General features: G+C 43.3%; 1 protein-coding gene across 1 annotated transcript in view; it reads left to right on the forward strand.

Annotated features, from left to right (window-relative positions):
• Nucleotides 1–21,944, forward strand: part of LOC124243787 (uncharacterized) — a 60,405-nt gene extending 38,461 nt beyond the window's left edge. Inside the window, exons 4-6 of the mRNA XM_046669786.1 lie at nt 11,295–11,465; nt 19,471–19,575; nt 21,758–21,944. Coding sequence (XP_046525742.1) covers nt 11,295–11,465; nt 19,471–19,575; nt 21,758–21,944 — 463 coding nt within the window. The remainder of the gene's footprint in view (nt 1–11,294; nt 11,466–19,470; nt 19,576–21,757) is intronic.
• The last annotated feature ends 4,891 nt before the right edge of the window (nt 21,945–26,835 follow it).

The following is a 26,835-nucleotide window of genomic DNA, read 5'->3' on the forward strand; positions in this document are numbered from 1 at the left end:
GGGCCTCTGAGCCCCCTCGAGTGAAAGGACAGAGGCCACTGCACCAGCAGCTGAGGAGCCCACTCTGTGGTTTGACTTTTCCTGTCCTCCCACTTGCTATAGAGCAGGCCGCCCTGCTATTACTCAGGGCCACTTCCCTTGAAGCTTGGAGACAGCGGAAATCACAGACCTGAGCCCCTCTGATGGGTCCCCTGAGGTCCTGGCATTAGCGTTAACTGGGGGCCCAAATGTTTCCCACCAACGCCGCTCCTTCTCTTCAGAACACAGGGATCTCTCCTGCAACTGCCCTTGAGAAAAAACTCCCTGTGGCAGCACCATTTCCCCCTAATGACCATGTCCTTGAAGAAGCTCTAACTGCTATCCTTTTGAAGAGCTTTGAAAAGTGCTATGATCTCTGTTGCACAGTGATTCCTGACCAGTTTTCAGCATTAGAATCCTATTCATTTACCTGCCTCAGCTCTTCTGGAAACTGGCTCCTCATGCAGTTCCCTGCCTCCCAAACGCTGCCCCAGAAGGGACCGTCTCTAGAGGTCAGTGGTTCTACAGGCCAGACAGGATCTCATCTGTCTTAAGCAGGAGGCATGAAGTACCTAATTCGATTCCCAAAGCAAGACATTGATATCGCAGATAAATAAATGAATCATTCACATGGGTGGGTATGGAGGGGCCACGGATGGGTTAAAGGCTTTTGTTATTGACAAGCTTTTGTGGAACGTACCCTGTTTCAGACCCTATGCTAGTCCCTAGGTGGACACTGAGGGGCTTTCAATCTAATTGGAGAAACATGACCAACCATTTATCCATTTGTTTTCTTTGGAACAGCAGTCCAAGCCCCAGTAGATGCCTCAGTTAAGAAAGTGTTGGGTATTAATACTGCAAAAATCAGTAGACCTCATCTCCGTCTGGGAGATTCACACAAGCACAATCATCTTGCAGAGGGTCTGAGAAGTCCTGCAATAAAGAATTTGTTTAACTTTCTGTATCAGTCAGGATAGGCTCGCTTATGCTGTGGGAAACAGACAACTCAAATATCTCAGTGGCTGAGGACCACGAAAGTCTATTTCTTGCTCATGCTCCATGCCCACTGTGAGTCAGCTATGACTCAGCTACAGCTCCTTCATCCTAGGACCCAGGCTCATGGAATAGGCTCCATCTCTATGGGGCTGGTCATCGTGTTAAGGAAGAAGAGATGTGGTGAGCACACATGTGGTGTGGCTCTTGAGACTTGAATGGATGATGGGATGTGCTTTATGGCAGCCTAGGAGCAAAGTGAATATTTCTCCTGAATGCAAACAGCCCACAGGACAGAACTGGTCTAGATGCCAGACCCAGGACTCCCTGACTCAGGAAGGACCTGACATCCAGACCACAGGCAGCTGTTTCTTTAGGAAGGGGCAAGTAGGTACCATCAGTCTAGAGAAAAACAAATCCAGATCTCTTCAAAGGAGGGAGGAGAAAGCAAATAAAATCGGTCCATGTCAAATCTAGAGGCACAGAAGGTTGACTAAGTCAGAGAGGAAGGAGCTGTTTCAACAGATGCTTTCCAGAAGACTCTCTACTAAGGACTTGGGAGTCCTTAAGCATAGGTGCCAGGAGACTCTGATTTCAACAAGGAGCATGGGATTAACTTTTGTGCTTACAGCAAGCAATAAATTCTCCCAACGTCTGCAGGGACAAGCCTCTACAAACAGAGGGAGGGCTGCCCAGTCCAGGTGCTCACTGACTCCAGTGGGATATTTTATAGTTTATAGCATGGGAGGATAGAAAAGCATCATAATACGTCAGCTCCAAACAAGCTGGACAGAGCAGGCCCTCTGCAGAGAACCAGAAGGTGATTCCATATAAAGGCAGCTTCGGCTTCCCCCAGGGTGGAATCTCTGAGATTGGTTCACTGGCAGCATGGCCAGCTGCCCCTGGAAAATCAAGAAGGCCTGGTTCACCTACACAGGGAAGCTGGTACTTTTCAGTTCAGATGGTCCGAAGGTTATTCTTGTGAACTATATAAAAAGGGGGATAGGCAGGCCTGTCATATCAGATCACAGACTTATTCAATCCTGATTAAAAAATAACTAGAAAGCTAAAAATAGGAGAAAACTTCCTTACATTGATAATGGATCTCTTGTATTGTAATCATACTTAAAAGTGAAACATTAGCAGCATTCCTATTAAAGACAAACAAGATAAAGGTGCTTACTATTCAGTGTTATATTAGCAATAATACAAATGAAATTCAACTACAAAACAAAGTAAGAGGTATGTGGCAGGAACAGATTTTTCCCAATATCTGATTTTCCTTTCTTTCATAGGAACAGAATTTTGAGCCAGGCATGTGATCATTCAGAATAAAAATTGTATTTCATGGACTCTCTTGCAGCTAAACCAGTGGTCATGTGACTAAGTCTGGCCAATGGGATGAAAGAGGGAGTGTCATGTGACAGCTTCCGGGAAATTTCCTTAAGGGTCAGTCATCATGTGCCTTTCTCCCACCTCCTCTTTCTTCCATCCTACTGGAACTTGATGCTGCCACCTCAGACCTAAGAATGAGGCCACACCCTAGGGATGTTGACTGGTGAGCTGGAAGGCCACTGGACCAGTGAGGACTTCCCAGAACAGAGCTGTCATACCAGCCCTGGACTGCCCATCTCTGGGCATTTTATGAGAGGGAAATGAACATCCCTCTTGTTTAGACCACTGTTATTTGAGTGTCTCTGTTACTCAAAGTTGAAAAAAGGTCCTAAATGCTATGAGGAATAAATATCTAGATCATTTATCTTAAATGAGTGTCAGCAAACTACCACTTGGGTGCCAAATCCAGTCAGCTTCTTGTGTTTATAAATAAAACTTTATTAAAACACAGCCCCACTCATTTAGTTACACATTGTCTTTTGAGCAGTTGCACAAAGCCAAAAATATTTATTCTCTGGCCCTTTACAGAAAAAGTTTGTCAACCCCTGATCTAGAAAATCCAGAGAATCAACTGAACAAAAAGCCATTTGAAGAGATAGAAATGATCCTAGTTCTATGGGAGAGGGGATAAAAATGTGCTGTATAATCTGTTCTGTCCATGCCATCTAGAAAGGTAATTGATCTAAATTTTAAAAAGAGTTCCAATCTCAAAAATCAATGGAAATTGAGTCCTATTCAACATAAGCTTTGCTTAAGCTGTCCTTTGGTTACTAAAATCATGTTGGCAGTCTTTCTTCAGGGGAATGGTATTATCTGTAGAAAAGGCGAAGAAGCAACTTGGAATCAGAAGACCTAGGCTTCAGTCTCAGCTCTACTATTTATTAGCCTTTAGATTTTAGCAAAGTCCTTCTTGCAGCCTTGGTCTCCTCGTGAGTACACCTTCTTGACAAGTTGGGCTGGGATTAAATGAAATAGCATGTGAAAGCCAGCCATGCAAACTCTACAGGATGAACAAATGCTGATTCTTTCATAGAGTTTGTATATCAGATTGTTACAAGTTTACATTATGGTGTTTAAAAGTTGGTTTACAGGAAAACCAGAAATGATTCCAAGCATGTTCACAGACTCAATGGATTTCAAAGTTTAAACAATAACATTATGGCCAGAAAACAGCAGACTTAAAGCTCAAGGATAAAATGATAAGAAGATAGAAAAGATGTGAGGTGAAGGGACACGGGAAAGGATGTGAGGGGAGAAAACAATAAAAAAGATTGGGCACAAGCAGGAGAAAGATCAAGGAGAAAGCCAAACTCCCCAAGTAGAAGATAGAAATGCTGGAGGGAGCTAAGGGACATGGAGGCTGGGGTACGCCATTGCTTTCATACAAGAAGGGAATAAGCTCTTTCCCACCTCAGATTCTTTGCATATGCCATTCCCTTTTTCTGGAACATTCTTCTTCAGCCAGCCCCTACCCTCACTCCCGCCAGTACCACCATTCTTCCACTAACTCTTTAGGTTTCAGCTTCATTGTTGCCTTTGTAGTGAGGTCTTCTCTGCCATCTTATCTAACGTCAGTTGAATAAATGAATGAGTGAATGGAAGGAAGACGGTGCACACGCAGAGAGCCTAAATGTCTAGAATGTTGAATTTCTGGTATTTTAGTACCTACTACTATGATCAGTATTGCTTTTACTTTTCAACAAAGTGGCAGATATCTCCATGAATAATAAAGAATTCAAATAACCATACATTTAAAACATAAGTAAAGTCTGATACAATGTTTTTATCTCCAGTAAGCTCCAATGAAAGTAGAGACTTTGTTTCCTAACGTATCAACACATAGCATAGTTCCTGATACACAGGCACTCATCAAATATTGATTGAACACGGGGAAATAGACCAGTCTTAGCAAAACTTCATAGAGCCTTTGGCCTACCCAGTTGCTTCTGTTACTGCTATCCAACTCTGCCTCCCAAATCACGGAAGAGCTCATGCCAAAGTTGTGGAGCTGGTGATAGTTTTAGAACCAGGAGCCAGACACTCTGTTCTCTATTATGTTACTGAACTACTATGCGTGTGACCAGGGGCAAGACATGGCTGCGCATCAATCCTGTGAATATAGCCTTTCCTTTCTGCAAATGACTTTGAACCCTTCAGAGGATCACAGTGTTCTCAAAGATTAATTCAAATTCTTGTTAATACTAAATTTTTGTTTTGTCAGATCTGAAATTGAGAGATCACTTTATTTACATTTTCTTTGTTGAATTCTTTTATACTGGTTTTTCTCCTACAAATAGGAGGAAAAAAGACAAAAGAAAAGCATACAGTGGAATGTACAGTGCTACTCCATACCCAGCAACAAAAACTCAAGTTGCCTTTCGCAAAAACATGAGGCATTTCTGGAGAAGGTCATAAATCATACTCCACCAAAATACGTCTCACCCAGATTTACCCTTAGTGTTTGTTTTTTTTTCATTTATTCTTTTTCTCTCTTCCCCCTCCACAGCCCTTGAAGAATTTCTCTACTCAATTGTTATCTCTTAAGGTATTCTTTGCAAATTTGAAATCTCTGGGAGCATTACAGTTTTGAGTGAACATACCCCATTTCTTCCTTTCTAATAGAACCTTGATTTCATTCAGGTACCCTCTCCTCTCCTTCAGCCCGTGTTTCGAAGAGGAAGCTGAACCACCATCAGTTTGATTGGGGTGGACTTTATGGATCTAAGTTTATTCTATCCTCCTTGCAACTGACTGGCCCAGAAACAGACATAGAGACATGTGACTCCATTCTGGTTAATGAGATGCTCTAGGTGCTTTAATAGAAGCTTCTGGGAAGTATTCCACAGGCATATTCCCATAAACAGTAGCTTCCCATGGAAAACAACCCTTTTAAAAAATGAATTCAGAATCTAGATCACATTAGGAAACAAACTACCAAAAGGGGCAGTTAACAAATATAAATGGGAATATTTTCACGCTGGAGATAACAAAACAATCTGGAGAGATTCTAAATATATTTAAAACATAAGGAAAGAATATGAGGGGGAAAGATGGATTAACTTCTTCTAAAAAAAACTCAAGCAGAAACTACACAAATTAAACAAAAAGCACGAAAGTGAAGTCTTGACAGGTAGGTTTAATGGAAAGTTACATACAGTTGAAGAGAACATTAGTGGATTAGAATATAGAACTAAGGAAATCACCTAGAATGTAGTTCAGAAAGATAGAGTGTGAAGTATCAAAGACATAAGGATAGAAAGACAAAGGCCAACATGTGTCAGTTTAGAGTTCTAAAACAAGATGATAAAAGATAAAGATGGAGAGGCAATTTTCAAGAGATAGTGTCTGAAATTTTTCCAGAAGACAGGAAAAACATGTCTTCAAATTGTATAAGTAGGCTGGAGCTGGGACAGTATTATTAAGCACCTAGACACATGGTGGTAAAACTGTAGAATATCAAAGGAAAAGGTAAAAAGAAAAATCCAAAATTTATCTAAAAGGAAAATAAAACAGACAAGCTACAAAGGAACAATAATTAAACTGATGGTGGATTTCTAAGAAGCAATGATAGATGCCAGAGACCATGAATAATGCCTTTTAAATACTCATGGGAAAATAATAGTCATCACCAAAATCTAAATTCTAACAAAATTATCATTCCAAGTTTAAAGCAAAATAAAGACAATTTCAGACAAAGACTAACAGAGTTGAGTGCCCACAGAGTTATGCTGGAAAAAATTACTAAAAGGTATATTTCTACAAGAACGAAATTGAATCCAAAAGCAAAGATGAAGATCCAAAAAAACAATGGTGGCCAAAAAAATCAGTAAATGCACTGCTGAGTCCAAATAGTTATTGACTAGTACAGGCTACAGCAACAGCTAATTGAGTATTGCTTAAAATCAGGACAAAGCTGATATAGTAGAGGACAATATCATAAAAGATGGAAGAGAAGACTTCAGAAAGAAGTTAAACCATTCTTGATTTGTTCAAGAAGAGAATAGAAACATAAATCACCTCTAGATCTTGTTAGAAAAACATAAGGTCAAGTTATGCATGTTAAAAGTTAGTGGATGGCTTCTAAATAAAAATAGAATGTATGCTTTCCAAACAATTAGATGAGAAAATAAGGAGGTAAAAGAAAATTTGATCAGTGCACCACAAAGAAGGAAGGGAGAAAAAAAGAAACAAAGCTAAAAGATGTTGACAAGAGATGGGTAATTATTCCTCAAATTCAATCACAGTCTTGCCCAAATATTGTGTTACCTAGAGACTAAATTGTAAATTAATTAACAGTACTTATTCAAAGTCATAAAGAGAAGGAGCAAAGAGAAGAAGAAATATGCTATTATATATGCACACACTCATACTCACACAAACAGCATGTGAGAAAATATCCATAGCTTCTACAATCCTCTTCTACCCAATTGGTTGATATGTATGACTTCCTTCCTCCACAACCCATTCTATACTTCCTTTGTTCTCAATCAAGCCTTCAGCTTGTTGAGTTCTCTATCTGATGTAGTGACTCAACTCTTCTTTCCAAAGAGGTCTGAATCCTCAGTGGCCTTCCCTTCTTTTGATGCCATAGTTTTCCAGTAGATATGGAGGTACTAAGGGACAATTCAGAGAATGCTCTGGGTTCCAGACATAGTCCTCCCTGCCCCCATTGTGTCGAACAACCAATTTCCTCTCAGAGACTGGATCATCCACCCAGCCTGTGGAATAATGGCGGGGAAAACTCCGTTTCTCCTTTACTCTCACACTGCTACCACACAATACTTCTGGCATTAGATGTGTGAATTTTCCCGCACACCACGCAATTCTCTGTGACACCACCTGGGCAGCCTACAATTCAGTTCAATCCTGACACTAAGTGGAGTTAGTCTAGACCCCACAGGATAAGGGCTCAGTCCCACAAGACTGCTTCAGATGCCAGTCGCAAGTCCTCGGTTGTCACCTGTGCTATAAATCAGAGTTCCAACAACCTCTCTCCTTAGGTTCGATCATTTGCTAGAATAACTTAGAGAACTCAGGGAAACACTTACTTACATTTACTAGTTTATTATATAATAAAGGATATGATAAAGGATATAGATGAACAGCCAGATGGAGCGGTACATAGGGTGAGGTCCAGAAGGGTACCAAGCACAGGAGCTACTGTCTCTGTGGAGTTGAGGTGCACCAACCTCCCAGCCCATGGATGTGTTAACCAACCTATAAACTCTCCAAGCTCCAAACTTTTGAGATTTTTATAGAGGCTTCATCAAATAGGCATGATCAATTATTAACTCAATCTTCAGCCCCTCTCCGCTTCCCAGAGGATGAGGGACAGGCCTGAAAGTTCAAGGTTCTAATCATGGATTGGTATTTCTAGTGACCAGCCCCCATGAAGGAGCCAACCAAGACTTGCTTCATTAGAACAAAAGATTCTCCTATCACCCAGGAAATTCCAAGGGATTTAGGAGCTCTGTGTCAGGAACCAAGACCAAAGACCAAATCTTAGAACAAAAGATGCTCCTAGTGCTCTTACCACTTAGGAAATTACAAAGATTTTAGAAGCTCTGTGCCAGGAATGGGGTCAGAGACCAACACATATATTTTCTATTATTTCACAAGTAATCCCCTTCTTTTCCTTTTGGTTCAGTGGCGTGAGGATCCCCAACTGGTCAGATGACAGTCTCAACTGCCAATTCAATGGAACCACTGTTGGGCCCCTGGGGAAGCATTCCTCCCTTACAAAACAAAATCTCCTAGAAGAGCTTCAGTTCGGAACAACAGGAAGAAAAACTCCTACAAGTGTGTTATTAGATGCAATCATGAGATTCCTGAACTATGAATACTGGCTAAGGCAGAAACAGCACTATTTGGTGAAACAAAGTGAACTAGCAAGATCACGTCCATTAACTGGGGAAGTGAATCCAATTCACTTTTATCTATTTTTCTGCCCAGATTCATAGGCATCCCCTCAGTTGTTTAATCAACTTCACCTAGTGAAAGCCTGTGAATAATCTGCCTTTTTAACTATAACCCCCCAGCCTGAGGCAATACCAGTCTTTGCCTCTCTGGATTTCTTAACCCCTTCCAAGACAGTGTAGCCATCCGGTTACCATCTTCTCTTGGCAGAGAGAATGCGTCTCCATTGCACAATCCCCTTCTCCTGGGGATAAGAGTGTCTCCTCGGAAGAGCAATGCAGTACTTTCCATGAGCATGTGGAAGTTCACTCCTGATGTCTTGGGTTGCCTATCAGTTGAAGACACAACACATCATATTGCGTCAACTCTGTATGTTTTCATAACCCTCTCTGAGTGAGGCAAGATGTCAGACACTTCAGAGAGCTTCACCACTCCACACATCACATGGACCCCTCTCCCCAGGGATGGCTCCATGCTGCGCCTTCCCCTGCCCCAGCCCACCAAGTTCCTCCCGTTTGACTCCATGTTTTAATGATCACATTGGAAGTGTAGCTGCAGAAGAAGGTGACAGTTTCCTTGTCGCTTCTGGCTCCCATGTCACTACTTTATAATCGTGTTTCACAGCTTACGTTTTCATCTTCTGTCTTGGTGAAGACCAAATCAAAGTCCAAAGAAACCCAAGAGCTGATATGAGGGGATAAACACCCCACCCCATCTCCCAGGAGAGAAAACATTGACCATTTCTTGATTTTCTCTTTCCTTCGCGTGAACAAAAAACATGACATCTTGCTGGGTTGAAGTGTCCTTTTGTCTTGCTGTCAACTGAGTTTGTAGAAAAGGGAGGAATTGGGTATTTGGCTTGTAGTTGGCACAGCCACCTAGAGACAAACCAAAATAACACAAACACAAAATAACCCAGGCTGCCACTCCCTTGAGAAGGCAGTGGGTAAAAATCTGTCATGAAGATCATAAAATGCAGCAGGCTGGTTAGGGCAGGGGGTGGAGGAGGAGAAGGGAGAGCAACTGTTGAGTGTCAAGGACATATTTTTTTTTAATTTCAAATTATAGAAAGATGAGGTTGTCTCTGGAATTCGAGTTAAAAAAAAAAAAAAGCATCTCTTGTTGCTCTCGACAGGCCACATGTCTAAAGGAGAGATGTGTTACTTGCAAAGGGTAAGCGTGCCAAAACACATCTCCCATGGCAACAAAAATTGCCAGAGGAGAAAGCTCCAGAGACAGTCATCCTAGTCTGGGTCCTTGATGTACTCCAACTCTCACAAAAATAAGATTTGGAGGAAGACTTAGATGTCTGTTGACTTCCAAAGAACACTCTGTGATCGCACAGCATGGGTGACATCTTTAAGGAGAATGAATTTACACAAAGATAAGAACCATAAAAAATGCATGGCATCTTTCACATTGGTACCTAAATTGAAGATGTCACCTAAATTGAAGATGTCACTGGCCATTTGCCCTAAGTCTCGGCAGTTTAAGTAACCTGAGGTGCCCTGGTGGCAATGCAGGAGAGGAAAACTAAATGCAACCATAGTTCTAGTTTATTATTTCAAGTAGAAAGTTGTCGTTGCAAATATATATATGAGGACTGGCGGGTCAGCCTGCCCTACAGAGGAACTGGACTTTTTCCAGATGGCCAGCAGAATCCCCTTTGTTAATCTTTGGGAAAATGAGAGAATGGCTATGATGACCTGTCCCTACAATCTCTTCTGCCCTCAATTTCTTCCTCTCCGCCAAGCCGAAGTCCTTCAAATTTCGCTGCTACGCGTTAGGGCTGCCATGGGCGTCTGGGATGGTTGAAATGTTTTGAAAATATGCTGAGGCTAAATAATATTTATGGGTCCCTTGTTTTGCACTCACTATTTATTCCATTCCTCTTATTCAGCTCAGATCTAGTCGTCAAGATAATGCGATCCTCGCCTCCTAAATCAGGGGACGATGAGCACCCCCACACCCTTGGCTCTAGAAGTCTTCACTCCCTGCCAAAGCCACAGTTGTTCCTTCCCACAGTTCTCATGTTAAATTAAAGTTAGGTGCCTCATAGAAAAAAGAGCTTGATAAGAGTCCAGAAGTCAAGAAATATCTTGGTTCTAGGGTGAATATTTCCTGCACGTTCAGAATATGTTTTTTCCTTGCCTTACAATAATTACATTATGGCACATGGTGGGGGCCGCTAAGATTAAAAGGGAAACTTTCAAGTTTGTTCTTGTCAAGAAGGAACGTTTCATGCATACTCATGAGTCTTTAGTCATCCTTCAAAGGGCCTGATAATTTCCGATTCTTCCGTAAATTTTTCTTTTCATTATTAAGTGCCTACTATCTGCCTGGTCGTATGCTTTTCTTCTGATCTAACATATTATGTTTTTTATTTATACGTACAACAAAGCTTGGAATCTCCTAAATATGAGGTGGGAGGAAATGCCCTTTTGCTAACTTTTGATGCTTTGCAAAAAAATTAATGGAGAAGACAATAACCTTCATCTATTATTATTATCTTTTATTATCAAAACACTTGGCTGCTGAGTACATCGTTGCATAAGGTGGGGGCTGGGTGGGGACAATCCTCATTCAGCTCTATTAAGGATGGCACATTCCTGGTGTTATGCCAAATCTCAAACACAGGTCTGTTTTCCACTTGCAACTGGGGAGCTGGTGGATATGTCAAGTCATTTGTGCCAGTGGGCGCCATGTTCAATCAAACCCACTGCACGGCCTCACACTTGCAGATCCAGAAATATTTGCTGGTGCTTATCCTTTCCTTCTGAACACTGTCTGGATACTGAATAGATGGCTAATCAAATGACAGCTATGGATAGAAGAGAAGACAAGAGGACCAAGCTTCTAAATTGGGGCTGCTCAGGGATCTCATGAAGTGACTAGCTTAACTCAGAGCGTTTCTTCTGTCCTTCAGAGTCAAACAGAGAACACAAACCAAATTCTCATTTTCTTTTATCCAGATCTTCCAAGAGCTACGGACTCAAACAGAAGCTGCCTCTCTCTGACTTGGGGGTAGTCTCCTGTGACACAGGGGAAGAGCAGGAGGAGGACAAAGATGGTGATCTCATCACCCATGGAGGAAACGCTATCTTCTTCATCATGGCCTCCGACCCGTGTGTCACCGAGTTCCCGTGAGTGCCAGCAAATTCAGTTGCAGGTTTACAACCCTGAGATCCTCCGGAGGGTCCCAGGGCTTTAATTAACACATGACTGTTACAACGAAAGGAGTGTGAAAATGTCCTCTCGAAGATCCACAGGGAGGGATTGCGTTATCATTAGAAGAGGGCTCCCTCAGAGCCGATTTTTGCTTTTTCCTGCATTTCATCCAAATGAATTGCTTTTAAAGAAATAAAAGAAGTAAGCTGTGGGCAAAGATAAGAAAGAAGAAGAACAGTTGATTTTGGTAATTTAACTACCGATTCTAGGATTCAGGCTAACTATTAGCTTTATTTCCCTCTGAAAGTTTTAGTACATAAACGATGCCATTTCTTTTCCTTAAAGGAGATTTGTGAGCATGTAACCCAGTGAGAGAGCCTGTCACATAGGAAGTTGAGCACAGGAACGAGACCTGCTCCCTCTCCCAATCTTTCATGAGATGATTCAGAGTGACCTCTGGGGAGGGTTCCCCTCCCCAAAGAATCAAAATGGGGATGTTCCTTTCTTTAGTACAGATCATACCTCTAGAAGCCCCCTTACGGATCACAGGATTCTGATGTGCGTAGAAGTGCCATAAGGATGATGATACACACTCAAGCATTGTTGTAATTACTCCTCCTTTGCTTTGGGAATGTTGTCCATGTCAGCTGTGTCAAAGGGACAAAAACCTCAAAAAGGGCAGCGCTTGTTCCTTCATCGTGGGACCGGAAGGTAACGTAAATATACGTCCATTTTGTCTTCAACATTCTTTGCCCCCTTGACCCTCAAAGCAACACACAGTGCTGAGTCTCCTTCCATCTTCATCTGCACAGAACCGGGGAGCTCCCATCTACAACTTGCTGTTGGCCTGGCAGATAATAGCACTCATTTGTGCAATTCTGGAGATTTCTCTGAAGCCTTCTTTGTCCCCCCCCCTCACCATGCAAACCCACCCATGCTCTTGGTCGGCAGGAGGAGCCATCTGACTTTGAGACCCCTGAACAGTGCTCCTGTGTTGCTCACACATTAGGGACTTACAGTCTGCTGGTCACCCTTTGTTAACATGCTTTAACTTTAAACAGAGCTTCGGATTAAGGAATTCCAGACACCTCTGGAGAGACCTTGTATACGGGACTCTCTCAGCGCATTTCATCAGCTGTGTCCTTCCCTGTCTGGACAGTCCACCCTGACTCATGTTCTCCCAGGCTGAGAAGGTGTGAGGATTTTGAAAGGGCCTAGAACTTGAAGCCAAAAAGTCCTACATTGGAGTCCAGGATCTGTCTTTTCCTGCCTATTTTCCATGGGCAAATTTCAAACTCTGAGCCTCAGTTTCCTCACCTGTTAAGGAAATAACTCTATCTGCTGTACAGGATTTTGAGGAGGGGGGGCTGGCCCCATGGCTGAGTGGTTAAGTTTGCGTGCTCCGCCTTAGCGGCCTAGGGTTCACTGGTTCGGGTCCTGGGCGCTGACCTATGCACCACTCATTAAGCCATGCTGTGGCAGCATGCCACATACAAGAACTAGAATGACTTGCAACTAGGATATACAACTACATGCTGGGGCTGTGGGGAGAAAAAATAAAAAGAGGAAGGTTGGCAGCAGAGGTTAGCTCAGGGTCAATCTTCCTCATCAAAAAGTATACCTTAAAAAAAAACAGAAGAAGGAGGAAAAAGAATTTTGACGAGGAATAAATGAGCCGCTGCCCCTCAGTTTTGAGGATTGAGAAATAAGGCAGTTTAACTGAAATTCCGAGCACTTAGCAGGTGCGTGATGCAAATGCTTTGTTTTTTCTTGGAGGGCAAAATCCGGGTCAGTGAAGATGGGGTTCATTGCCAAGATGCTTGATAAGATTAGAATTGTCCCCCAAAGTTTCTGATCTCAGTCTTTTAGGGGTGACTTCAGAAGCTTTCCAACAACCTCCCTCCTTGCTTCAGATTGTTATGGCAAACCACTGCATGGCAAAGTATGGAGAACAGTTTTGTAGTGTAGAGCAGATACACACACCTGCAAAAGAAGGGACCAAGGGGAGGGTCCCCTCAGCAGCCATAAAGAGTTGTGATTTATACCTGAGAGGTTTGGAGTCACATGGAAGAACTGAGATATCCCTGAGCATCACTATGGGAGAAGCCGGTGCTGCAAAGTTGGTAGCCACAGATTTGGGGCTTGGGCAGGAAATGGCTGGTGTTGTGTCACCTTCCTTTACTTGCTGCAATATTCTAGAAAAACTGTTTATATTTTATCCTGGCAGTAGATAACTGTGATCCTGTAAACTTCATAAGAGCAGCTCACATACACAGGGTAGGAGCCAAAATTAATGTTTGTGACACGCTCCCCGGGCAGAGAAGTCTTAGAAGTATTCTAATAATAACAGCCAAGAGTTACACAGTGCCCGCTACGTGCTCAACACCATTCTAAGTAATTGACATACAATGAATCATCCACTTTCCTCCCGACACAGATGCCCTCATCTCATGTGAGAGCCTTTCAAACTGAGTGACACAAATGGATTTTCTTTTCCCAGAATGGCTTCCACTAAGTCACAAAAAAATTATTTCTCTTACTAATGTTGGAAACCCCATGCCATCCAATATCAGGTGACCAAGAGATCCTCTGGTGTGATGCTGGACCAGGGTACAGTGCCCAAGAATGGCCATGCCCTTCGACCAGGTCCTTCAGTGCAGTCACTGGGGTATCATGAAATCATGTCATTGCTCTTTTTGGGCCACTCAGATTAATTCCATCTGTAATGTTTGTACAGACCAACCAGCATATGCAACGCTTCTTTTCATGAAAAGGAACTTGCAGATACCATGTTGTTACGAGAGTGAAATGAGGTAACGCATGTAAGCTTCCTAGCACAGAGCCTGCCACATAGCAGTGCTCAACAGAAGTTGAGTTTTTCACACCAGTAACATGGAAGGATAGTCCAGGCAAAGGAAAACAGAATATGCAAAGGCTTGAAGGAGAGGCTGAGTGATCTGAGAACTACAATGGTATATTAGTCACCTCAGGCCACCATAACAAAGTACCACAGAATGGGTGACTCAAGCAACAGAGATTTAGCGTCTCAGTTCTGGAGGCTCAAAGTCCAAGATCAAGTTGTCGGCAGGGTTGGTTTCTTCTGAGGGCTGAGGAAGACTGTTCCAGACCTCTCTCCTCGGCTTGTAGATGGCCATCTTCCCCGTGTCTTCGCATCGCCTTTCTTCTATGCGTATCTCTGCATCCAAATTTCCCCTTTTCATAAGGATAATGGTCATGTTAGATTAGGGCCCACCCTAACGACCTCACTTTAACTTATTACCCCTGTAAGTATATTATCTCCAGAAAAGGCCACAATCTGAGGTACTGGGGGTTAGGACCCCAACATGTGGATTTGAGGGGACTTGGAGGGGGAGCAATTCAACGCATAACCGTGAGGTTGGTATCACCAGATTGCAATTGGGTGGGTGTTGGGAGGAGGGGGTAGGAGGGCAGGCAGAATGAACAGATGAAACAAAATGATCCTGAAAAGCTAGCTGGAGACCAAATGCTTAAGAGCTTTAAATGGCATTCACTGAACATCAATACATCATCAGTCCCAGGCTTAGGAAATTCAAAGACAGATAAGACACGGCATCTGACCTTAAGGGGCTACAATTCTGGTAAAGATGGCCGTGGGAAGATCATTCTAATGGCGGGCAAAGTGTGCTAATGAGGACGATGGGGAGCACAGAGAAAGGAACCCGTCCCCATGCTGCCTGGAGTGTACCAGACAGGAGGGGTGAGTGCAAATATGTGAGAGCACCAACAGTGCCGAAGCCGTCATGAGAGACCTGAAGGGTAATGCAGCTGAATCTGGTAGGATAAGTAAAACATGGAGCCAAAATTGATGGGTGTTAAGAGAAAATCAGATGGGATGTTAGACGAGTCCAGCGAAAGGCAGTGTGTTCATTTCCTGAGGCTGCAGTAACAAATCACCACAAACTCAGTGGCTGGAAACAACAGATATTTATTCTCTCATCCATCTGGAGGCCAGAAGTCCAAAACTGCAGTGTCAGCAGGGTTGATTCCCCTGGAGGCTCTGAGGAAGAAGCTTTACCAGGCTGCTCTCCTAACTTCTGGTGCTATCGGCAATACTTGGTGTTCCCTGGCTGGTGGATTCATTGATTCAGCCTCTGTCTCCGTCCTCACGTCCTCCTCTCTGTGTCTCTGTGTGTCTTCTGTGTCTTACAAGGACCTCCTTCACTGGATTTAGGGCCCACACTGATCTGGGATGACCTTATCTCAAAATCCTTACCTTAATTACATTTGCAAAGACTCTCTCCGTATCAGGTCACTTTCACAGGTCCTGGGGGTTAGAACTTAGACATATCTTTTTGGGGGACACAATTCAACCCACCACAGGCAGTTAACCTCAAGTTGGGAGAAACAGGAGAATTTGCGGGTGTGGAGCAGGAAGAATCTGAACTGGGCCTTGCAGGCAGAGGCAGGATGGGACCTTTGGAGAGGAGTGGAAAGGGCATTTCAGCAGAGGGACAAGAGGGGTGAAGCTCAGAGAGCCACAAAAGCACTAGGCACACACAGAAGACACAAACCACGTCAGAGGGAGGGGGTGAGCTGGCTTCTGCATCTGACTGTCCCTTCCTCTCTATTCCATAAGTTACCTCCACCACGACTGCTGTCACCATCACGACCCAATGCTGAGTTCAGCCGTGGGACAGAAACATTGAGCAAGGATCATCTCTCTCCTCCATTCCTACAGAGCGAATCCAGCTTGGCCTAGTCCTGAGTTGCTTTGCTCCAATTCCTTATAAACATTTGTGCTCAGTCAAAAGTCTCCAAAGAAACCAGCGTGACCCAGGGAATTGGCATCGCCATGCACCTCAACTTTAGTAGGCGCTTTGAGAGAGAAAAGGTATTCCTGATTCCTGAAGGAGGAAACTACAATGGTTCCATGAGGTTTCAAGGAAAAAGAGGATAATAATTCCCACCCGTTAGGTTTGTGGTAAGGAACTTATTTGATAAAGTCTGTAAAATGCTCAACAGAGAGCTCAGCCTACAGGAAGAGCTGGGCAATGTTAGAAAAGCAAAATTCAGAAGAGTTTGGAAGACTCTCTTGGACTCTCATTGGTCACTAAAAAGGTTTTGCGAACACTGGCCCGATAACAGGCACAGTGAGGTGCAAGGATGGAAACGAGGCATGGTGTGACCTCATCATGAACGGGCTTCCGTGTCAGCCTGAGGGGTTTCTACTTTATCCTACAGTTAATGAGAAGCTTTGCCTTCAAAATCACTGAGGTCAAGATTTTGTGCCAGATTAGAGTAAAGCAGAGAGTCACAATTACTTGATGCCCTGGGGCAGAGTCAATAACCGATATGTTGCAGACCACTTTTTTGCTATTTTCAGAGTAGTTCAGGACTATACAGAATGCGGTATCATCTAACCAATTGGAGACACATATTTCTTTTGCCACGGAAAGACAGGGTTAATACAGTCTTTAGAAAGTTGTGTTTGCAGAATGAGCCATCAGGCCCAGCTGTCAAGATAATCCTTTTCAACTAGTCATTTAGCTGCTAGTCATTTAGTTACTTGTGCTCTTACTGTTAAAAATTTGTTAATTTCTTCTTTAAAACCCACATTGAGTCAGACTGTGTTAACTCTGCCGTGGGCATTTCCATCACTTGACACTGAGCTTCTTAGCAACAGCTGAAGGTGGGACTTTTTGGCAAATGCTGTTTATCCATCTTTGATATGAGACATTCACTGCCTGCAGGTTGAAAAGGAAATTCTTGTAAAAGTATTTTTTCAATGATAGTCTTTGCTTTTTCTCACTTGCCCATAACTTTCTGGAAAATTCTACTTTGGGCTGAATTTTCTCATTATTGTTTTCAGTACAAATTTGTTTTGTTTATATTAATGGAAAGTTCAAGGGGGGGTAAAATCCCTTTACCAGCTTTTGAGTTATGAGAATAAGAAAAAAATAGACTTTTTCCAATTAAAGGAAATCTTTGGGCTTTCTTCTCTCTTTTTTTTATCAAAACCTTTGCATTTGAGGACTATCGTAGACTCTAAACAGTGGTTCTCAGTATTGGCTTCACATTGAAAGTCCTTGATGGGCTTTGAAAAATACTGATGTCTGAGTCCAAAGATTCCAGAGGAATTGGCCTGGGTCCAGCCAGGGCCCTGGGAAAATTAAAAGCCCCCCAGGGAGTTCTAATGTTCAGGCAACATTTAGTACCACTGTCCCAGGACACAACCATCCTGATCTCCAAACTTGAAAAAGGATGCCAAGGTCTGGAGATTTCAGAAGGGAAAATTAACTCTTACTAGGGATGGTTTTCCTCCTGTTAAGAGAAAAATAGTTATACTTGTTCCTATGTGAAACATACCGCTCTGAGAGAGACATAAAGGAAATTTAACGCAAAAATCTTCATATCCCCACACACAACTAGCCAATTATCACTAGTGATCAAGGGCACATCACTTCTCGTCCCTCGAGAGAGATTGGCTTCTCACGATCGCTAACAGTGAGGAATCTCCCTGCGCAGCTTTGGACAAGGTTCTTGTGGCCATCAGAGAACGAGAGAGATACTCCAGAGACCATCCATTTGCCTGGCTCTGTGGCTACCTTCTCCCATGGGTCAGGACCTTTTCCTGAGCTCTTGTATAAGTTTTCTAAACAGGTTCTCTACAGGGGCAGCTGGGGTAGACTTCTCTCCTCTGGTCACACTGAGAAGTGTGACTTCCAAGATGGAGCACAGAGAAAACCAGACTCATTACCACGTAGGACGTATCTTCTCCCTTCCCATAAAGTCCCCAAACTAGAACATGACCCTGTATCCTCCTCCTTCTGACTCTGGGCTGATACCTGGGTTAGCCCAACTCGTGAATCTGCTGCCGTTGGACGACACTCCATCAGCACTATCTGCAAAGTCATGGCCAAGCGTGCTCTCTGCTCACAGATGGTCCCCACGGGAATTCATTTCCTCAACAAGCCTTAACTGGATGCCTCCTCCGTGCCAGGCAATGTGGAGAGAACATCAATTTTAATAAGACGCAGTGCCGGCACTCATAGAGAGAGAAGCAAACCACTGCACAAGACATCCCGGGGCCTCGTTTTCAGCCTTGTCTGAGCATCAGGGCGCCTATAAGTCACAGGAGAGTACTTTGATCCCCATGAGATGTTAATATGTTGACTGTAGAATAACTACGTAATTTTGTACCAAAGCAAATTGCCTCACAGAATTGATTCCAATATAGACAATTATTAGTGGCAAATTTGTTATAAATATGGGGTGACAACTTAAAACTAAGCAAGTTATGCCCCAACTTCAATTGGTGTGTGAATCAGGAAAAGACCTCCATTCTTCTGTTTAGCAACGGAACCCTGGAGACCAGCTAAGGAACGCCAGGCAGGCTCCCTGGGAAGACATGGGAAGACTTTCTGCTCTTAGAGAGTCACGCCCATGCCTTGAAGAACCCTTGATTGTCTCAGAAGAGACTCGGGCTCCTTTGGGATGGCACATCCCAGATATGGCTCCTTTTTCAGGAGAAAAAGTAGTTTATTGAGAAAAAGGAGTACAGGAAACATTTACACATTTTACTCATTTAATAAGCTCAGAGTAAAATTTATAAATCTTTATGTCCAAGGTTCGTTGCTGAAACATTGTGCAAGCTCTGAGTCCACCTTCTTTAACTCCATAACCACTCTTTTTTCAACCCCATCATGACGAAAACAAAACAAACAAGTATGCAGGGTGGCAAACTAACTAAAAATTAAAACCCACAGGAAGAAGATGTCCCATTTGGGACTCCTGTGGGACACGAGCCACATTCACCCAGTCTCCTTGTGTTGACTTCTGTCTGTGGGATTCAATGTCTGCAGGATTTGATCTTTTCATCTGGCCATTTTTGTTGACAATCTCAATTTTGGGATCATGATGTAACATTGTCTCACCGTTTGTTCCTGGGTAGGCTTTTCATACTTTCTCTTTCAAAACCTGTCTTCCCTCCTCCCACAGCCTGCAGGAAGGCGACACCTCCGCCATGATGGCTGCCGCCCTTCTTGGGCAAGACAGTCTTTCTGTCTGGCTTCAACAGTGCTCCACTGTGGAAGTTGAGCAAAGGTCTGTTAGACTCCTCTGAGAAAATGTCCTTCAGACATAGTATTGAATGGATTCTATAGTAACCTGTTGTTTGTAAATTAATACCTGTTGTTGGACTTAGGCAAACACCCTCAATTCCTGCTCTCAGATTTCCAAGTTATCTGCAGAATCCCCTTTCAGAGAAGAAATTGTATACATGTCTGGCAACCTGGCTTTTTATTTGAAATGCCTCCAATTAGAGAAAACAGGAATTAGGTGAATTTCATTTAAGGAAGTGCTATCTGCCTATCACGTTAAGGAGAGTTTAAAAATGAGAAGGAAGAAAAGAGCCGCCAAAAATGTAATTTCCTCTTTGACAATTATTTTTGAATAGGAACTTGAGCAATCTCACACAAGAAAGTGGGGTTTTCTTCCCAATTAACTTGCTCAGAAGCCTATGAACGGATGCTCCTCCTGACAGCGTCCCCCACTTATGCTTATGCTTATGCTGCGCACCCATGAGCCCTCGAGAAATTCCTGCAGCTTTCCTTGTATTGACCTCCAGAGATTCAGACTCAAGTATCTGCTGCTTCAAAACCATCTACTTTCCTCTTCCCTGTGTCTTTATCTGTAGGTTTTAACATACAGCAGAGAGCTGGTACTAACCCCTTGACAGAGAAACAAAAGCAGGCATACTTCCGGGAAATGAAAAAAATATATATATATTTGTGGCTCAATTGTGTCCCCCGCCACATTCCTATGTTGAAACCCTAACTCAGAGTACCTTAGAATGTGACGGTATTTTGAAAGGCCATGTATGAAGTGATTAACTTAAAATGAGGCCATTAGGGTGGACTCCAATAGGACTGGTGCCCTTATAAGAACAGGAGATTAGGACCCGGAGGAAAGACCACAGGGGGACACTGAGAGAGGTGGCCGTCTGCCAGCCAAGGAGAGAGGCCTCAGGAGAAATCAAATCTGCAGACACCTTGATCTTGGACTTGCAGCCTCCAGGACCATGAAAAATAGATTTCTGTTGTGTAAGCCACCCAATGTGTGGTATTTTGTGATGGTAGCCCCAGCAAAATAATGTGTGTATGTGTGTGGGTAATATGAGGAGGTGATTAAATCTGAGTGGTTAGTTGCAAGGCAGAATCTTCTTGTTTAATTAATTCTTGATGCTGAGTCACGTGAATATGTTGCCCAGCAGACGCCCCTTTCCAGGTTGTTCAGTGAAATGTCCCACCCGTCCCAGGTCCATTCTTCCATCCATAGAACCCTTTTGGGAAGGCTGGCTCCCCTCTTTTGCACTGAAGAACCATGAGACGTTTCCACAAGAGCTGGATTTGAATTCCAACCATGAGCATTGAGATATGCATGTTGTCAGCAGCTAGTAACTTGGAAAACTGAAATGATGGGACGGGAACAAGATACTCGCTCCTCAAGTTTGGAGACCATGTCCTTTTTCCAATCTCCTCAACACCGAGGAAAGCCTCTTCCCCGTTGTAGAGACTCAAAAAACATTCATTGACTGAGCGAGTGCAAGTAATATCAGAACTAATTTACAGAAGTGTCCCAGCTTAACTCTTTGAGTCCTCAGAGAAAGTCATTTTTTTTTTTTTTTTTGGAATTTGTAAACGTACTTCTCAAAGTTTTGGGTACTCTACCCTTCACTTTTGCATCTGAATATTCCCTTATATATAATTTGTGCCTATGGGTATTTACTTATTTTTTTAGCATCTACATTGATTGATCTTTATTATACGTCTCTACAGTCTGCTTTAAACTTTATTATCAGGAACACACTGAAAAATATGCACCCGGTGCTCGCTGTGAGAAATACGCTATCAACAGCTCATGAAGCTGCTTTAAAGTAGACTCCCACTGAGAAAGAGATTAAATCAGTGCTTTTTAAAATCGGTACTGGCAGTACAATGCAAGGCCATCCATGTTGCGCATGTGCAAAAGTCGTGAGAACAATTTCTGGAGTCACTCTGTGTTTCAAGCGTCTATTCCTGAGTCACAACCAGCCCAAAACTGAGTCTCTTAAAACAATGGCAATTTCTGGTTTCCTCGACTCTATTGGCTGGGCAGCTCCTCTGCTGGTTTCACACGGAGTCACTCAGATGACGTCACTCAGCTGGAGAGTCCCTGAGGGCTCGGAATAGGCACTGGCTGGACAGGAGTGCCTGGCGTCTCCTCCATGTGGCCTCTCATCCTCCAGGCAGCTAGACTGGCTTCCTGCAAGGCCATCTCAGCGCTGCACTCAGGAGAGCCAGGAAGCTTCCAGGCCACTGGAGGCCCGGGCTCCAGATCTCTCACCACATCCCTTTTGCTACAGTCTGCTGGTCAATGCAAGTCATGAAACCAGCCCACCTTCTAGGACTGGGGAAGTAGACTTCATCTCTTGATGGAGAAGCTGCACAGAATTTATGGCCACATTTAATCAACCACAAGATTGCAGCAGATCCAAAGTCACCCCAACTTTCTTACTTCCTGAGCAGAAATGGGTGAGTCCAGGAAGTGGTTCTCCTGAGCTGGTGCTCCTCTGAGGAGGAAAACATCCCCAGGCTCCCACCCTGATGGAGAATCCACCTGCTGCTTCTGAGATTGTCCAGCGCCTACATTCTTTGCAGCCAAGGGTCCAGTTGCAGAATTAACAGATCACTCTACCCCAAAAGCTGTTGCTGGAATCTCTGGGTCTCAAATTTGGCTGCATATTGGAATTCTCTGCAGAGTTTTTTAAAACACCGATGTCTGGATCCCATCTCCAGAAATCACAGTTTCACTGGTATAGGATGTGGCCTGGGTATGGGGGATTTTCAAAAGCTCCCCAGGGCCGCTAAGTGGGCAGAGCACTGAAGTTTAAACCTGAAACTGCCTTTTCTCATTTGGCAAGAAAGATTTAACTAACACCTGTTTATTGTACCTACCTGGTCATTTGTGATTTGTAAGTGAAAAGATAGTGTTATACACATATATACACACACACACACTCACAGAATGTTCTGGTAGATGATAATATAGGAGACAACTTCAAGTGTTTAAGGTTTTGCAACAAAGTGTTTTGCAGAGAGCTGTGCTCTCTTAACTATGAAGAGACACCCTATGGGCAAACAGCCGACTCTCAAGTTCAGAACAACCTGGTGTAACTTGTGGTCCATTTGATTTCCTTAACCCAGGGCCACTGGAAGTGAGTCACCAACAGGGGAATACCACATTTATTTGAAAAAATAAAATAAAATTAGCCAAGCTTCTGTTTCCTTAGATCTTGGGACTCTAAGTGAGTCAGGCAGTAGACTCCTTCTCTTTCTGTGGCTACCTAGGAAAGGTTCTTGGGATTATTCTGAACACAAAAGTTTGCACAATTCCTTTGGAGTAGCCCCCAACTTTGTATCTGGGAAAATAGCATTGAGCATAGCGATCAGGAGCAGAGATGTGTCCCAATATCTGATAAAAGCAGAAGTACAACTTCTGGGCGTGGGGAAGCTGTCATTTTACTCATTCTTAATAACGAACATTTCTGCACTTCCTACTGGGCTCCTGAGGCTTGTCATGGTGTCAGAATGAACTTCTCCATTGTAATGGCCTGCAGGCTAATTTCAGGGCAAAACAAATGTGTGAAAGACAGCGAAGTGCTAGAATTGTCGAATAACCTAGTGATTATAAAAATGTCATTAGGTAAACCACTCCAATGCCTGGAAAGCAGGAATAAAATGCATTGACTTTTTGCTTTTTCATGACACTTCAACGGTAGTCTTTCCAAGTGTGGTCCCCAACCAGCTACATCAGCATCGACTGGAAACTTGCTAGGAACGCACTTTTTAAAAAATTATTTTATTGAGACCATATTGGTTTATAACATTGTGTAAATTTCAGGTGTATATTGTTATATGTCAGTTTCTGTATAGATTGCATCATGTTCACCACCAATAGTGTAGTTTCCATCCATCACCGTATGTATGTACCCCTTTCACCCTCCCCTCACCTCCTTCCCTTCTGGTAACCATCAATCTGTTCTCCTTATCTACATGTTTGTTTATCTTCCACATATGAGTGAAATCATATGGTATTTGTCTTTCTCTGTCTGACTTACTTTGCTTAACATAATACTCTCAAGGTCCATTCGTGTTGCTGTAAATGGGACACTTTTGTCTTTTGTATGGCTAAGTAGTATTCCATTGTGTATATATACCACTTCTTCTTTACCCATTCATCCCTTGATGGGCACTTGAGTTGCTTCCAAGTCTTGGCTATTGTGAATAGTGCTGCAATGAACATAGGGGTGCATGTATCTTTACGTATTTCTGTTTTCCTATGCTTTGGATAGGAATGCACATTTCAGGCCTCTCCCCAGCCTGGCTGAATCAGAAGCTCAGGGGGTGAGGCCCATAATCTGTGTTTTAATGAGCCCTCTGGAGAAAGCTAATACATGCTCAAGTTTGAGCAGCCCTGTGCTGCAAATTTGAAAAATGGTTGCCCTTTAAGATTCACTGAAGATCTCACAAAGGATCCATCTCAGAGAAATGGCATTTGGACTCAGTTGTGCAGACAACAGGTGTAAAAATTAGGAAAGATACAAGCATTTTTACAAATATTCTTGCGATTCCAGCATTTTGCATAATGTTTTATGACCCAAAGCCAGGAGGGAAAATCTTGTGATTCTTTTTTCTGTGGGAATTCCCCAGGAGTAGTGGGCTACAAACAATACCACAAGGGCCTGGTCCCTTTCATCCACCCAAGAAGGGGACAGCTGAGCAATTATGACTATCAGCTGTGTATAATGATGACAAGACCTTCTTCCACGGCCCCACGTATGTTTGTTCTCACCCTCTCGGTTCATCTTCATTTCTCTGCCTTTCTCCATGGGAGGCTGTATCAGGCTTACCAGAATCATCCTGGCTTTACCTTGCTCCCTCTGTGCAAAGTCTTTTCACATCAACAATCACACAAGCTTTACACAGTCCCCCAGAATTGGTCCTAGGGTCTAAATCAGAACCGACCGGTGCATCAGAAAAGCTCCCATTATCAAGAGAAGAAAGCACTCAACAGTTCTAGCCTCTAAGGAGTGAGTGGTTGGTAGCTGAACCTGAAATAGAAGGAGAAGATGAGAAGATGAAGCCACACAATGAGCACAGTACAGACCCCCTGGCCCCTTCTCCCCGGGTGGGAGCTGCGTGGATGCTGACCACATTGCCTTGTCTACACCATACCACCCTGAACGCCAAGACCCCTAGGAGCCCGAGCCACCTTCAAAGGCCATTCCCAGGAGATTTTCTCAGCAGACACCAAATAAGGCACAGTATCGGAGAAAGGGACCACACACATTCAAAATGACAAATACTTTTCTTTTTTAAAATTTAAACAGGAAAGTAAAAGCCCTGGATAATTTTTTTCATATGACAAATGAAAGAAGTGCTAAGTAAAAAATAAAAAATTCCAGGGAAATTAGAGTAAATATCTCTTTTAAAGGCTTTTTGAAAGCATGGGGATAACTAAACATTTTTCCATAGTTTCTGCTTTTTTAATTCAAATTTTTTACCACTGCTGTATGTGAAATTTGTAGACTGCTAACAAAGAACCTCGGTTTTCATAATATTCCCTCTTTTTAAAAAAAAGAAATCTGCTGAATTCTGTTGTAATTAACTGATGTTTGCGGTTGCTGACATACCCTTTTTGATATCGTGTTTTCTTTGTACAATTTTTTGGGCCAAAATATCATCAGAAAGAAAGGCATTTTTAGCTCTTAAAGTGATGTATGCAGCTAAGTTGGAGCATTGCCTATGGCACTGAGGTAGTTGTAGCATCAGCAATTTACAGATTCTAATCACCTCATCTCAGGATGTTTTATTTCTAATTCTTCATCTTGATCTCGGTAAGTGGGGAAGGCAGTTTAAAAAGAACATTTTGTTCTGGCCTTTCTTATTTTCAAGCCAGCTTTCTGAAAACACAGGATTCTTCAAATATTATTTTATGCTGGGGCTTTTTTGGATCCCAATACAAAGATAAATTAAATATTGCAAAGATCTGAGAGGAAAATTTAATACAAAGATGTGCATCCACCACAGTAATACAGGCATTTGTGGGTACAGAGAATAGTTCTGCAAGATGCAGTGACACTCTGTAGTATTTTGGGGATGCTGCGGTCCCAGCAAACCTCGGAGATGTCCAGGTAATGCTTGTCCATGTGTTAAAATTTGGCTGGAGGGTAGCCCTTTTCCTGCCAGGAAAATAAAATGACCTTAAAGGACATGGACTGGATTTACTCAAGCCCAGAATCAGTCCCCACCTGCCCTCTGCGAGCCCCAGGGCTGGGAGAGGTCGGAAAATTCTTCCAGCCCTGTCCCACACACCCACAGACTTTCCTCGAAGTTCCTTAGAAGAGAGGCAAGTGAGAGGTTTTCCTGTTATTTCACCAAAACCAGTCACCGTAGAAAAGGAACTTAGCAGACCCGGGTACTTCGTAGATTATGAAATCGCATGCCCACATTTAAAGGTGAAAATTAAGGCCCAGTCTGGCTGGAGGACTTGTTGGAACAGAAGCAAGTTCCCAGCAGAGAGAGTCTCAACCTTGGGCCATGGTTGACTCCCCCGCCCATTGGTCCTTTATTCTAAGCCTTGGTTTCCAGGGCTCCCCAGCCTGCACACAGCAAGGAACATGGCCCTGGGACAGTCAGGGGTCCCAACCCCCAGGCCAGATGGAGCTGGAGCATCCAGGATGGGACCATCAGGGATTTCCTCCTCCATGCAGAAGCTGAGGCTTAGGTCTGCGAAGGGCAGGAGATGAAGAGACAGTCAGTCGTGGTTGTGCCCTCCAAGTTCACTGACAAAAGTCACCATTCAGGGCTCCTGACGCTAAGACTTGTCATCTCAAGCCATCTCAGGTGAGGCCACCTTACTTGGGGCAAAACTGGAAAGTCCAAGGGGCTAATTCTAAAGCACTGGTATTAACATAAGGCTGCTGATCACGACTAAGGCAAGGCTTGCCAGCACAGGAGGTCCCCCTCAACATCAACAGCATCTCGCAAGGACAGTCACTATTACGTTGTGACAAAGACAAGAAAGACAGTCAAAAAGACTAAGAAACCCATTGCAATACCAATAAACCTACAGTGAGATTTAAATGTTCTCATTTAATCACGCAATTTTAATGTGGAAAATAATTAAAGCCTAGTAAACGCATACTCTGTGCAAAGTACTTTGCAAGATGCTTGTAAAGATAAAAGGCGAAAATAGGCGCCTGCTTCTGGAGGCTCAGGGCCAGCTGCCTTTGGAGATCCAGGGTAGGGAGTGTCGTTCCAT

Source organism: Equus quagga, chromosome 8 (assembly GCF_021613505.1).
Source record: "Equus quagga isolate Etosha38 chromosome 8, UCLA_HA_Equagga_1.0, whole genome shotgun sequence".
NCBI classification, from domain to species: domain Eukaryota; kingdom Metazoa; phylum Chordata; class Mammalia; order Perissodactyla; family Equidae; genus Equus; species Equus quagga.